This window comes from Sceloporus occidentalis, unplaced genomic scaffold, assembly GCF_023333645.1.
Source record: "Sceloporus occidentalis isolate IW3139 unplaced genomic scaffold, rSceOcc1.0.p SCAF_1, whole genome shotgun sequence".
Classification (NCBI taxonomy): Eukaryota; Metazoa; Chordata; class Lepidosauria; order Squamata; family Phrynosomatidae; genus Sceloporus; species Sceloporus occidentalis.
Window position 1 is genome coordinate 130264714 of NW_028316981.1, and position 15614 is coordinate 130280327.

General features: G+C 39.2%; 1 protein-coding gene across 7 annotated transcripts in view; it reads left to right on the top strand.

Annotated features, from left to right (window-relative positions):
* LOC149322144 (phosphoribosyl pyrophosphate synthase-associated protein 1) overlaps nucleotides 1-15614 on the top strand; it is a 76934-nt gene that overhangs the window by 45339 nt on the left and 15981 nt on the right. For all 7 annotated transcript variants that reach the window (XM_089535324.1, XM_089535296.1, XM_089535276.1 and 4 more), the window contains 5 exons: nucleotides 3029-3201; nucleotides 4108-4223; nucleotides 5106-5161; nucleotides 7768-7913; nucleotides 12419-12489. In XM_089535324.1, the coding sequence (XP_089391450.1) occupies nucleotides 3048-3201; nucleotides 4108-4223; nucleotides 5106-5161; nucleotides 7768-7913; nucleotides 12419-12489 (543 nt within the window). In that variant the 5' untranslated portion in view covers nucleotides 3029-3047. The remainder of the gene's footprint in view (nucleotides 1-3028; nucleotides 3202-4107; nucleotides 4224-5105; nucleotides 5162-7767; nucleotides 7914-12418; nucleotides 12490-15614) is intronic.

The window sequence follows — 15614 nt, forward strand, 5'->3', positions numbered from 1 at the left end:
CCATGATGGTGAACAAAGCTTTCTTGTGCATAAAACCATCACATCAGTGCAGTGTGGTGGAGATAGAAGACAGAACAAACCAGAAAATACTGGCCACCGTGTCCAGATAAATGAGTCTCATTTTTCAATGAGAGGTTTACAGTGAAGAAAGTGAGAGTGCCTAGCTAAACTAGAAATTCAATCAGTGGTGTATTGTTAAGAGCCAGAAAGCTCTTAAAGGTATCATCTTAAAAAGTCTCTGGTCTCAATCTCATGGAAGCCCATGCAGATGACAGAAGTATTGCAGCTTCAGAACTTGTGTTCACAGAGTTGTTTGTCTAGCATGCTTCCAGTCAGAGAGCTCCCCATTATGCCTTCCATCAAGTGTAGACAAGTGACAGTTTCTGTTTAGACCTTTTCATCTTATGGTGATATAGCTGGATTGACCACTTTAATGAAGCTGCCCGTGATGCCTCACAACATCTGTATTGAGCCCTACACTGGCTGCCTATTAGCTTCCGGGCTCGATACAAAGTGTTGGTTATTACCTATAAAGCCCTATATGGCTTGGGCCCGAGTTACTTGAAGGAACGCCTCTCCCCATATAGCCCGCCCCGCACTCTCAGAACATCAGGAAAAAAATTATTAGTACACCCTAGGTGAGACTAACAGCAACCCACCAGAGAGCATTTTCATCAGCTGCACCAATGTACTGGAAAAAACTTCCAGAAGAGCTTCGTACGACCCCCACATTGGATGCCTTCACAAAGGCTTTAAAGACCCATCTCTTCCGATTAGCATTTCCTTCGGACTCCTCATAGAGACTGTCTCCACTAATACGAATGATCAACCACAATTGATAGATTCCTTTATTATTATTATTATTATTATTATTATTATTATTATTATTAACCTTTATTTATGAAGTGCTGTAAATTTACACAGCGCTGTACATACAATCTTTTAGTTAGACGATTCCCTGCCCTCGGGCTTACAATCTAAAAAGACATGACACAGAAGGAGAAGGGAGTGGTGGAGGGAAAGGGTAAGAGGTCCAGCAGTTCCTCTCTCCCTCCAAGGCCTGGACCAAGGCAGATGGACTGGAGGGAGGGCGAGGCTTCATAATGGATGGTTAATCATTTTCCAGGGAAAATACATACTCTCAAGTAGGATAATACATATACAGTACATAGCAATACAGGAAGTAAAAGTTTTAAATGATTCTGTGAACCGCTTTGATCGCTTCGGAAGAGCGGTATATAAATAAAGCATATTATTATTATTATTATTATTATTATTATTATTATTTATCTGTCCATGAAGTTTGGTAACCAAATTTATATGAGTAAACTCTGCCCAGTGTCAGCCAAGGCTTATAAATATATTAATAAATGCATTTTTATTATTAAATATATTAATAACCAATTTACAATCATAATTGAAAGAGCATGATAGGAGGTCTATTTCAGTGCGTAATATACACAGACTTATATGAACTTTAACACTGCAAAACATGAGCTAATGTGCCTCCTAACATATATTAGCCTTTGGTATAATTGGCTGATGTGCTTCCTATATATATCTAACACGATGTGCCATGTTAGATATATATGTCACTCTCAATAAATTCTGAAACGTGTCTTTAATATTGTTTAGCTCAATCACCTTTATCAGAATGGAACCAGCAAGGCATTTTATTGAAGGAACTTGAAGCAGTTAAAGAAGCCTGTATTTATAGCCCATTCTCTTAGGCTGCATCCACACTGCAGAAATAATCCAGTTTGACACCACTTTAACTCTCATGGTGTGGAATTCTGTGAATTTTAAGAATTGTAGTTTGTTGTGGCACTAGAGCTAAATATCTCCCAAAAATACAGTTCTCAGAATTCCATATCATTGAACTATGGCAGTTAAAGTGGTCTCAAACTGGATTATTTCTGCAGTGTGAATGCAACCTTAATGTGGGAATACTGTATTGAAGACTTGCCTGGCATAGGCAACAATAAATCTTTGAAGCAACATGTTAAATGTCATGTTGTTGTGACAAAGGCTAATGTTACCTTTAAGCATTTTATGGAACAATGTAAATGTTACGTTGTTTTTGTTGGGTTTTTTTTTGGGGGGGGGAATAAGTAACATTTTACTTTGAAACATTACCTTTACCACATAAAGTCATGGGGGAAAATCAATCAAAAAGTAACTGCATGACGGTAATGAGTAATGCTTGCTGCTGCTTCTCATTACTTAAGAGTAAAGGCCAACTTTTAAAAAAGAAAGTAAATAACAACATGGAAGCTTTTTCAACAGTGCTTCTTAGTTCTGGGGCAGGAACATTCCTTCTTCTGACACGAACAGGTTCATAGGCTAGTATGTGGGGCCCATGGATATTAAAAGTTCTCTTTGACTCAAATGCATGGAGAAAATTTACTGTATGTAATTTCCATGATTTGTGATGACAAATCCTTCTCCATGTCAGAAATTCTTTCTCCAAACAGGACTTTTAATATGTTTGAGGCAGTTAAAATAAAATGGAATAAAGTCTGTTTCCTCTATGGCAATATGTTAAACAAGTGAAGAAACACTAGTTTTAAAACTTTATTTATGGATGACATCTCCCAAATTGATCTAATTGCCAACTCTACCCCCTCCCCCCCAAACACACCTTGCTTTAAGATCTGTGTTTATTGCAGAGAATGGAGGATTCATTCCCAAGTGTACTCTAGTTATATGTGGAGCAATTGCTGGGATGTTTGAGCCCTGTGCAAAGTAAACATGCACTTAAGGACTTTAGAAATTTAGTAATAGATACCTTTGGGGGACAGCTTTTTTTCTAGACATCTGTGCTCTGACTGCTATTTAAATTAGGAAATCTCTGACAAGTGTCTGCAGGAGCCCAGAGTTCTTGAACATAGTTAGGAAATTCAGAGGAGGGGGATTTTTCTTTAGAAACTGCTAATGATATTTGGGCTGACGTTTTTGCCTGGGAGGAAGCTGTTGCCTGAACTTTCCTGGCAGAGGGATGGCTGATTCATATTTTCAACCATTTCAGAGATGTGAACACTGCAGTGATGGAACTGTTGATCATGGCTTATGCACTAAAGACATCCTGCGCCCGAAATATCATTGGGGTAATTCCCTACTTCCCCTACAGCAAACAAAGCAAAATGAGGAAGAGAGGCTCAATAGTCTGCAAACTCCTTGCTTCCATGTTGGCCAAAGCAGGTAAGTAGGTTTATCAAATGCAGCAATATTTTACCTCCCACCATTGTGCTAGGTGATAATTAATCTGGCTGTAAAGAAGCAAGTGGAAATCTCTCCTCCCACCATAGGAATGTGTTCCTTTTTTCAGAAAGAGATGCCACTTTCTTTCTCTCTGCCCTGCCTAATAATATTGTTGTACGGAGAAAACAAAGTGTGAAAACCATGTGTTCTACCCTTGGAATTCCTTGAAGCAAAGATGGGTGTGCTCACCTACACACTTGGATGCTTGACTAAGCCTGTATTCCAGAGTGAGACATATGTTCAAAATGGAGCATTTGAAGGCAACCACTAAGCTAAAAGAATTCACAGATGGGTCATTGGAGCTTAATGAACTATTGTACAAGTGTGTCTGCCTTTTAAAAAAACAAACAACAAAACACTCAACTTGCATCCTGTATGAAAACATCAACACAAAGCAGTGTACTTTAGCCCTATTCTTGTTCTGTGTTTTGATAGGTTGTTTTATAGTGACAAAGTCCAATGTGAGTGATACATGCTCCATGACTGAGGTTCATGTCACCTGGTTTGCAAAAGTATATGTAGCAAATATGTAATGTGTTTTTAAACAGAATTCTTGTTTAGTTATTTTTTTTAAAAAACCTTTTGTGTTAGTCTTTTTAGCTGTATTTTTTTGTGGTAAACACCCTTCAGTCTTGTGCTAAAAGAAAAGTGGGATATGAACTAATTAAATAATTAGTAAAGTGTCCTGATTACCCCAACCTTGAGAGATCAGGTACACCTAAGTAATTAATGCTAACCACTATATGAACAAGAATCTTTAAACCTAGTATTAAGAGTGCGGTTGTGTGATTTATATCTAACTTCTTATTTGGATTCTTTGATCAGTGTAATCTGTGTTCTTTTTAGGTTTAACTCACATCATCACCATGGATCTTCATCAGAAAGAAATCCAGGGCTTTTTTAGTTTTCCTGTTGATAACCTGAGGGCATCACCTTTCTTACTTCAGTATATACAAGAAGAGGTGAAGTAACATCTTGTCTATTGCTAGTCATTGTCTCAGTTTGATTAGTAAACAGTTTGGCATTGCACCTTTTAAGACTTCCTTGAAGAAACTGAGACGGAGAGTGGGATGCAAAATTTACATGGAGACCCTGGTTCTCTCTGGGAGCTTGTAACCTTTCCTCCTCAGGCAAAGGTTGCCCATTGTGGATCATGAATTAGTCCAGGAGGTCTGAAGCATGTTTCTAAATCAGATAGGAGTAACATCCAAACCAGATGCTCTTTTTAAAGTGGTAGTAGCAGTTTTGGGGGTAATGGGTGATGCAGATCTGCAGTACAGTGCTGAGGAAAGCGGAAAGCATAACCCTTATCACCATGCCTGATTAAAATTGTCCCATGCTCCAAAGCTGCTGTTCCACTGGGAGACACCTTTGTTTTACCTTGTTGGGCAAATAATAGCTTGGGAAAGAGGGCAGTTGATAAAGGTCGTGGGAGAGGCAAGGTTCAAATCTTCCCATCTCTCCCAGCATTGTGATCCCTATTCAAGTTAGACTTCACCAATCTGTGTCTTCCTAATCGATCCTGTTCATGACTTCATGTTTTAGTTTGTCCCTGAACTAGAAGACATAGCTAGTACATAGATGATGTATAGAAATGTAAATGTCCTGCAGCAGTAAATTTAGCAACAATGCTGAAGTATTTAATAAACAGTAGAAGCTGAACAGGTGGCTCACAGTCTTTGAGGAATGGTAGCAGTTTTTGTCTCAGCCTACAGGTAGTTGTAACAAAATGATTATCAGATATGTAAAATGCTGGCTTCCCCTCCCCTACACACATCATACCATAGAAAGTTAAGCAGTATTAGAGCTATAGTGCCTTAAATAATCTTTTCTCTTTACTCCAGATTCCTGATTACAGAAATGCAGTAATTGTAGCCAAGAGTCCTGATGCTGCTAAGAGGTAAACTGTCATTTATTATTGGTATGAATGAATATTACTAAATCTGCAAAATTCAACTGATGTTATCAGAAGGTAGCCATATAATGAAGGCCTTCTTAGCACTTCAGACAGGACCTGAGTAGATGGGGCATGATAGCATGGGCTGATCCTGAGCTATCCTGCCCCTGGTGCTCATGGGGTTAGTCCTTCAGTTGGCATAGGGATGGGCAAGGGCTCATACGGTCATCTCTGCACTGATCCAGGGTGACTGGGGGACTCCTCACATAGTTCACACACGAGCAAGGTAAGGAATGTGGGGGGGGGAGGGGGCTGTCTGAATAGTCCGGGTTTGCCACAGAATTTCTTAGAAACTCTGTGCTAAACCAGGGCTATTTTAATCTGGGATAAAGGCTCTTTCCCATGGGGTCAGACTGGATCCTTCAGATCCACTCCTGTGTTTTCAGGATCAGGATTAATCCCACCACAGGGATTTCAGCCTGCATTGTCTAAACTAGACAACTCCAAGCCAGGGGGGAGCTGGGCCATTTGGCTCATGCAGACAACCCCTAAGTGGTTGGTGTATGTATGATGAATAGGAAAATACATATCTGAGGGTGGTGTATTTTGTTTCTGTTTGCTGGAAGTAGTGACAATGCTAAGAGAGGGCTGGGTGTTAATGTCTGGTGAAACAGAGGGGCAAAGTAATTTTTCCTAAGGATGTTGCAAAAATATACACTAGGAACTAGGAGTTGAGATAATCATCTGCATATTTTCCTACTATACACACCTTCAACACTAGTGAAAATCCTTAAGTGACTGTAAGATGACTATATCTTCAAGTTGTACAAACCTGATTATAGAAAGAGAGGTTGAAAAGGGATTTTGAACCCAGGACAATTTTAAAACACAGAATTTTGGCTGAAATTGTGTATCTACACTCCATGTGGCAGATCTAATGTTTCAAAGGCTCCTAACTCTACACTGTGCTGAATAACCATATATGAATTTATCCATTGACTGCCTAATTGACAGCTAAGAACTGAAACAGAAAAACCCTTTCAAATCCCTAACAGAGTAGTACAATAGTCCTCAATTATGGAGCCCAGGTATTTTGGATTACAACTCCTGGAATCCCCAGCCATCTTGGACAAGGGCCAGGGACTATGAGAGTTGCAGTCAGGTAACATTTGGGGTTGCAGTGTTAACCAATGAACTGAAAGATTTGTTACCAGTTTGGCACTGGTGAGCAGTAAGGCTCTCCTTTTCCAGGTTTCTGTGCTCTTGTAGAACTTAGCTGTATTAGTCTGCTAGTTGACCATTCTCTATACTGATGTAGGCTCTCATGATGGGGTCATCTAGGGGTCAGCTACAATAAAGAGTTGAGATTAATCTACACAAACCAATGTTAAATCAGCTTTGGAGTGTATTGGTCTTCCTTGTTTAATGGTATTATTTTCCAGTTAATGCCTAAAATAAAATAAAATATAGATTCTGCAGAATCTCTATTCTATAAAAGGCAATTGGTGCATAAATCTCAGGTTAGAGGTTCCGTATGCATATAACGCACTATTTTGCCATTAAAAGTTTTCTTACTATGCTAACTTAATCACGAATTTAATCCCGCCTCAATCTGTAGGGAGAAGCAGGAAATATAAATAAAATGTTGTTGTTGTTGTTGTAGATAGTTTTTTGTACGTGGGGCAGTAAACTGGTGGCCTGCAATTAGGGCTGAAATGACCTCTAGAAACCAAATGCATTGTCACTTAGAAATGGCAAAATCAAATTCCTCGATGCATTCCAAAGTTGTTGAAAGAATGCTGTTCAAATGAGTATGTATTTTCAGGAAAAGATGCACCAAGAAGTATTTGGAAAGACCTTTGCTAGAATATTTGCAACATTAATCACTTTGGAATGCTTTTCGCTTTAATTTTCTTCCCCTTTGTCTTGGTTCACTTTGGTAGACCACATTACTGCACTACACTCTTATAGTGCTGCTATTCCACTTTTACTGCTCTAATTGCCTCCTTTTGCATTCTGAGGCTTATAGTTCAGTGAGACCTAAGAGATCTTTGGGTGAGAATTCTAAATGCCGCTCCTTAAAACTGCAAATCCCAGAATGCAACAGGAGGCAGCCAGAGGAGTTAAAGTGGAATAGCAGCGCTAAAAGGGTGTAATGTAGTAATCTAGTTAGCTAATGTCAACAGATGATCTGGAATTATTATAAACAGGGAAGGAGTAGAACAAACTAATTTTGTTAGGTATAGGATGACATTTTTCTCAGATATTAATAGAACACACTGTCTGTACATACCTGTTTCTCAGATCTTAACAGGAAGGATAGCACAGTTTGCTTGTGTTTGCTGTACCTCCGCAATGAATAGCATCTGGATTTCCTATTAAGGAGGCAAGAATCACATGTACATTTGTGTTGAAGTTCGGCGGCAATGGTAGAAAAGTGATAGTATTATGTGTTACCTCTTGTTGGTTGAAAAGCATACAGACAAGTCTGAAAACTCCTTTCCTTTGGTTAAATTCTGTTTGAATGGTACACTGAAAACTGGCCAAGCAAAGGGCTTTTCCAAGTGGAAAAGGCTGCATCCCACTAACATGCTGTTATGTTTATGTAGGGCCCAGTCTTATGCTGAGCGGCTGCGGCTGGGACTAGCAGTCATCCATGGGGAGGCACAGTGCACAGAGCAAGACATGGATGATGGACGACACTCACCTCCAACAGTAAAAAATACAACATTGCACACTGGTCTGGAGCTGCCCTGTACGTTGTTAGTCTTTTACTATCTTCCTTTTTGTTTAGTTTGTTAGACAAGATGCTCCTTATAGGTCTTTAAACAGAGGCTGGGTGGCCATCTGTCAGGGATACTTTGATGGAGGTTCCTGCATGGCAGGGGGTTGGACTGGATGGCCTTTGTGGTCTCTTCCAACTCTATGATTCTATGAAAACAGGTGGTGGTATGATTTTGCTGTTCCAGTATACTGTGCTGTATAACCTTCAGATTTTTCATCATTTTTGTCTAGTTACCAAGATGGTTTGGAAAGCACATCTGAAAAGCATTGTACTGTGTGATTGTACAGAGGATTATCCAATAGCAACTCAATTCAATAGCAAGAAGGAAATAACTCAATTATTCCCCTCTCCCAGTTTTCACACTTTTGTTAATTATAGTGGAGGAGCACATTATATATGTTTCTGGTCTGTTCAGGTTCCATAAAAAAGTACCATGCTCAAAATTCAGCATTATTTTCCTAGATGAGTTTTTCTCCTGTGTTAAAATTGAACCACCTAGAAATGTTGATCTTTTAAAAAAAACCAACTGTTGCATGTGTCTCCTTTGTATGTCCAATACGACTTCCACTTAATTTTTCTGGTATTTAGTCATAACCAAAAGGTTAAAATATTGTCAAAAAAAATTAAAATAAAAAATCCTGATTAGTTATTTGAGATGCTGAGAGTTAAAGCCTCTTTAGTAAAATTGGCTTTTGTGTTGGCTTGGCCTAGTGAAAATATATTTGCTCAAAAATGTTCGTGTTTTGGGGCTTCAGCAAATATCAACATTCACTTCAAGTCTTAACAAGACTTCCATAAAACTGCCTGAACTAACAAGAATTTTGCAATAAACTAAAACAACAAACTGTGTTCTACATTTATGATCAGCATATAAAACTGGGGATAACAGTTTCTTAATTCACATGCACATAAGTCTATTTTGCAGCTGGGAATTATGTTGAGATTTCCTAGGCTGCATCTGCACTGCAGAAATAATTCAGTTTGACACCACTTTAACTGACATGGTTCAATGCTGTGGAATTCTGGGAACTGTAGTTTGTTTTGGCACCAGAGCACTCTAACAGAGAATGCTAGATATCTCACAAAACTACAGTTTTGAGAATTCCATAGTAATGAGCCATAGTGGCAGATAAAGTGTTGTCAAACTGGAATATTTATGTAGTGTGGATGCAGCCCTAATTGTCCAGCTGTTACAGCTACCAATTGGAGGAGAGACAGTTTAGCACTTCTAAAAATAAGGGGCAGGACTGTTGGGCCCTGTTTGAACACTTCACTTGTTATATGTACACATGGAACAGGTTGTTTGAACCAGAGCTTGGGCTGTTGCTTTTAGTAAATAATTCATATAGTTGCTAACTTTACAGACCCTGAAAAGTAATGCATTACTGTTAATGTTACCCACCCCCAAAATAGCATTATTTGTTCCATTACTTGATTGTTACCATTTTGTTTTTTTCAAAAGTTCCCTAGGTTTGATAGGAAAATGGCATAAAATGAAAAATTCTACTCAAAAATCTCTAAAAAGCCTCTTTCAAAATTACTGAAAAGTAGCTAGAAACCATTACTCACTTCTTAGCTTTTTAGCATTGTTCCAGCTCTTTTGGAAATATAGCTTTCATATGCCCTCATTATACTACATCAGTGCTTCTTAAGTGACCTGATTAGGAGGATCAGCATTTTTTTTTCTTTCACTGGTCTAAGGACCAGTACCATATTTGTGCTCATTAGCTATAATAGTTTGTTTCTTTCCTAGTGAATTTCTTGGGACCAGAAGCTAATTATTAGTACTTAATATTTCAAGGCTCAGGTTTGAAGTTGAAGACTGTTAGCTAACTTAGCCTTGATAGTCTACTATGCTTACTGGCTAAGTAGACATGTAATTTTGTGTCACCTGTATTCAAATGACATGCTTTTCTCACTATAGTAATGGCATCCCTGATATCATGAAAACATGTTATATCACATTTTCCTAATTTTTCTCTTAACAACCAGCACTTTTTCATAAGCTAAACTTTAGTTTGTTAGAAAGAGGTAGAATTTCATTGGTCATATTATCACATTATATTTTTGAATGACTAATGTGTGTGAGATATTTGCATTCAGAATGGTAAGTACTGTATATAACTTTATAAAATACTAAAAAGACATTATATTATTTATCATGGTTACCGCCTTTTAACAAATTTTTTGGTATGTTACACCTGTGGAAACAGTGTTACTGAGTTTACTCTAAGCTTATGAAATCTGTAGTCATAAATATTCTTTTACCTAAAAGGAATGCATTGCTTATAGGTTAAAAAAATAGGAATATGTTGTTACTAGACATCTTGTCACTATTTTTAGATGAACTGGGAAAGAAAGAAACTAGCCACACTCTGGAATTTTATTCTGCCTCCTTTTAGAGCAATGTGATTATTTTTTCTTACCGGTAAATGCTAGGTGAACAAAGGCTTATTTCTTTTCTTTCTCAGAATTAATTGTTCAAGTAAAAGAGAGAATCTTTCTAAAAACCGGGTAGGTCTGTGCCCTTAATTATTGTGCCATTAATTTTTTTCAAGTACACAGTTTAATAAGACACAAATTATTATTATTATTATTATTATTATTATTATTATTATTATTAATGGCTAAGTGTTGAAATGTAAATGTTTCATCTATGGCAATAGGAGCTTATTTGTGGAAGCAGTATACATAAGTGAAATATTGTTGATTTTCTACTTATCTTACGTCTCTTGTTTGGAGGTGTCTGTTCTCTCTGTTCTATTTGACTAGGTCTCTTGTATTTCATTCTGTGAAGCCACAAAATGTGACCCTGAGGTCCCAAGACTGCTTTTGCAAGCCTTTCACCATCCTTTTTCTTGCAAAAAGAAAAAGGAGAGGAGAATTATTTTTCCTGGAAACCTATCCAATGGATTGTAGGGTATCCCTGCATTATTTTATATTTGGAAAACACCTACTTTTCAAAACCAGAAGCGTATTTTCAGTCGCTTCCTGGAAGGAACTCCTTGAGGCCCTACAGGGTCCCAGGAACAAAAAATTGGCTCTCACACCTTTTGAAGTTGTCCACATCTTGAGGCATAATCTACCATAAGCCTAAATCCAATTACCGTAAAAATTCCAACTAGAGTAGACCCACTAAATCAGCTTCAGAATGCTAAATCAACACTTACGTAAATCCCACTGATTCAGTTGATCTCCTGTAATTGAGATTAGCAATCAAGAGGGTTTTATTATTTACTAGAGCAAGTTATTGTTAAACCAACAATGGTAGGTAATACCTATAACTGAAATGTGTGGTGTTGTTTTTCAAACTCTGATTCTATTTTAGCTCAGGCTGTGAGTTAATCACTTACTGACAAGTAAGCCCCATGGAACAAAATGGAAATTACTTCTAAGTAAATATGTATAGGGCTGTGGACTCCTGTCTTCATCTTCAACATAGGAAAGAAGCTTCCTTGGCACTCTTCTCTCTCAGTGCATTGGCAAAATGGCAATAGAGAACTCCCCTCAAGCATCTGTCAAATCAGGATTGGGTTATTCAAATAAATGCTGGGTGTTAAGTAAAATCATTTTTGGGACATTACAAAGTCAGATCCTTCACTTAAATGGTTAGACCACTTTGGCCATCTTCTTAATGTTTGATAGTTACAGTATACTATTTATCCTGATCTTTATATGTTATTCCTGTCACTGAACTTCACTCAGGTCTTGCTGCAAATTTAGTAAAAAAGTTAAATAGTTTGACCATCGGAACCTATGATCTAAGTAAGTCCTTGACATGGTCTAGATTTTAAATGTAATATTTACTGATATGCTGCCATTTGTGGAGAACTTGAAGTATAACTGATTGATTTCAGCTCCCCACATAATTATATAATCATGTAGGTCACATGAAAAATAGATGTTCCTCAAAATGTTTGCAGTTTGATACCATTAAGTATTAGAAATGCTTACATTGGACAGAGAACTATACACTAATTATTTCTCATAGAAAGAATAATTAGAAATATTCTTTGTACAGTTGTTTTTTTAGGGGAGTCAAAATGAATGGATACCCCTATGCTGCATATGAAAACTATACAGGTTGAGTATTCCTTATCTGAAATGCTTGAGACTAGAAGTGTTTTGGATTTCAGATTTTGGAATATTTGCATTTATATAATGAGGTATCTTGGAAGTGGGACCCAACTCTAAACATAAGATTCATTTATGTTTCATATACATTTTATACACAATATTTTAAATAATTTTGTGCATGAAACAAAATTGTATACACGAAACCATCGGAAAGCAAAGGTCACTATCTCAGCCATACATGTGGACAATTTGGATTATGGAGTATTTTGGCTTTTGGAATTCCAGATAAGGGAGACTAAATTTGTTCTAAACATTAATTTGCCAAGTGTGAAAAGTAAATATATACAGCATTCAATAAAACTATTATTCTAAGATTTTGTTGGCTTTTTCTCCCTTAGTGATGATGGCCAAAGAGAAACCACCAATAACAGTAGTTGGAGATGTTGGAGGTAGAATTGCCATCATTGTGGTAAGGACCAATAAGGCCAAAAGGATGAATGGCTTTTCCCCTTGAGTTTCTTCTTTCTCAATTATTTATACCTGCACTTAGATGGGATTTCAGTTCTGGGCTAGAAGCCAAAAGTTGATTGCTTCTACTGGAATGCTAAGTAATTATGCTGCATCCTCCTGTTTCACTTTTCCCCTGCTTAATTAAATAAGGATGTTGTACTACAGTATCTGTTATATTGTTGTTTTTTTTATCTTTATTTATTTAGGTATTTATATCCCGCCCTTCAGCCCTAATGGCTATCAGGGCGGCTTACATTTATTATTATTTTTAACCAGACAGTTCCCTGCCCGCAGGCTTACAATCTAAAAGACACGACACAAAAGGAGAAGGGAATGGTGAGGGGGGAGGGGATCAGGTCCAGCATTCTTCTCTCCCTCTGAGGCCTGGACCAAGGCAGATGGACCGGAGGGAGGGCTCTGCTTCTTTCAGGCAGGCCTGGTGGAGCTCGCCTGCCTCTCTCCCCTTCAAGATGGTGGCTGAAGGGAGGGCTGGTCCTCTTCGAGGAAGGCAGTTGGAGCTCGCCTGCCTCTCTCTCCCAGATGGTGGCAGAAGGGAGGGCTGGTCCTCTTCGAGGAAGGCAGTTCTGCTGTAGATTTCCTGAAATCTCCCCATTTGATTAAATGTGCAAAAAGAGCCAAGCCCCAATGGATGATAACACCTTTACTGTTCACTACTTTCTTTGGAATGATAACTTGGTCTCTTAGAAAAGAGACTTCCCGTTTTAAGGACTGATCCTTTTAACATGCAAACTAGACATCTTATGCTTACCAAACATACGTACATATGCATGCCTTTGTTTTAGTGAATTCTCTATGAGCACATTGTGAGAGACAGGTGAGGGGTTTTTGGACTGCTCTTCAATCTGATTGCAAGTCCAGCAAAGACCAACTATGTAGTTTTAATATTTTACAGCCTCCCAACCAAGTGGCAAAAGTGCTACAGTCTGTGTAAGTTCCTCAGTGCTCCCCATGACTGATAGCATCTTGTGACACAGCAGTGCATGATGCTCAGTCTACTTGCCTGGCTTCCCTCAGCATGAAAATGTCCTGACATGACTTGCTTTTCATTTTTGAATGGATACCCCTATGCTGCATATGAAGACTATACAGGTTGAGTATTCCTTTGCTGAAATGCTTGAGACCAGAAGTGTTTTGGATTTCAGATTTTGAAATATTGCCATCTATATAATGAGTTATCTTGGAGATCTTAGATGTGTTCTGCAGCTAACTGCTGCAGGGAGTACAGGACACTTCATTTCACACCTATCTTTGGGAGAAGGACAGGTTACTCACTTGTAATGGTGTTTCTTCGGGTTGTCATCTGCGAATACTGTACGTACAAATGGATTCTACTGCGCCTGCGCAGTTCAACTCAGAAACTTCTAGAATCACTGGGCAAAGTTCACTTTGCAACTTTCTGGTGGTAGCTCCGCCCACCCTATATAAATCCCCTGCATTCCTGCTCTTTCCCGAGTTCCAAAATTTTATGCCACGTAAAAGCGACAGCAGAACGGAACAACAATGAGCAGGACACTGAGGGGAGGATGGGTGGGATTTGTATGTATTCGCAGATGACCACTCGAAAAAATATCATTACAGGTGAGTAACCTGTCCTCCTGCTTTGTGGTCTCTACGAATCATACGAATGGATTAGACTGACAAGCTTAGGTCAGTGGTGGAGGGAGTGTCATGACACCAAGTGAGGTTCAAACAAAGTTATGTTTATTGAACCAAAACTGTTTGAAGCATTCTGAACCTTAGTAATCAGGCACTTTAGTATCAACAACAAGCGCAATGCAATTCATTAAAGTAATAAGGCATATAAGAAATCATGCCAATTTGAACAATAGTGATTGCAAACAAGCCCAAAGGCACTGATCAGGGTGTTGTTGTCAAACATCAAGAGTCAAGTTTCAAGGCATATATGACTTGGGACACAACAGAAACAATTATCAAAAGGAATGTAGTGCAAACAAATCAATGTAAACCTGAAATCAACACTGTCCTCCCAAAAGCTGCATCCTGTTTGACCTTAGTATCCAGCCTGTAGTGTTTGATAAAGGTCAGAGGCTGGGATCAAACAGCAGCTTGGCAGACATCCTCCAAGGGCACCCCAGTCAAGAAAGCGGAGGATGTTGCTACCGCCCTAGTTGCATGGGACCAAACCCTGGCAGGGAGAAGTCTACCCAACAGTTCATAGCAGAGGTGGATGGTACCAACCACCCATTTTGAAAACCTCTGCGCAGTCACAGGCAGTCCCTTTTTTTGTTCCGAATAGCATTGAACAGTCTTTTGGAATGGCTCGAACCCATAGTTCTGTCCAAATAGAAGGCCAAGGCCCTCCAAATGCCCAAGGTGTGCAAACGGCGTTCGGTATCAGTGGTCGGGTTCAAAACCAGGGTTGGCAGTACAGTGTCCTGACACAAATGGAAAGCAGACACCACCTTTGGCAAAAAAGGTAACGTCGGTACGGAACCTTATCCTTATGAAACCAAAGGAAAGGCTAATCCCTCCATAAGGCAGAGAGCTCAACCACATAGCGAGTGGAGGTGATGGCCACAAGAAAGGCTGTCTTCCAAGTCAATAGCCTTAAGTCAGTAGTGGCCATGGGTTCAAAGGCAAATTTGGATTGGAGACAAGACAGCACAGCATCCAAGCTCCAGGCAGGTGTTGGTATGGAGACTGGTGGATGGAGGTTGTTGCAACCCTTCAGGAAACACTTCACAAGGGGGGCCCTGCAAAAAGAAGGCCTGCCATCAAATTGGTAGTGGGAGCAGATGGCAGAAAGATAACACTTGATGGAAGTGAGACACAGCCCCAAATCCAGAAGTGACATCAGGAACTCCAGCACCGATGACGTTGACACTCGGGATGGAAAAAGATCTCTCGCAGAGAGAAAGTCCACAAACTTCTTCCATTTGGAAGCATAAGATTTCTTTGTGGCAGGTTTCTGGGCAGCCAGGAATACCATCCGTACCAAGACAGGGAGCGACTCTAGGGATGGAGCCTCCAGGCCACCAGAGGCAGATTGTGAATGTCTGGATGTCAAACCCGACCGTTCTGAAGTGTGAGCAGGTCAGGACG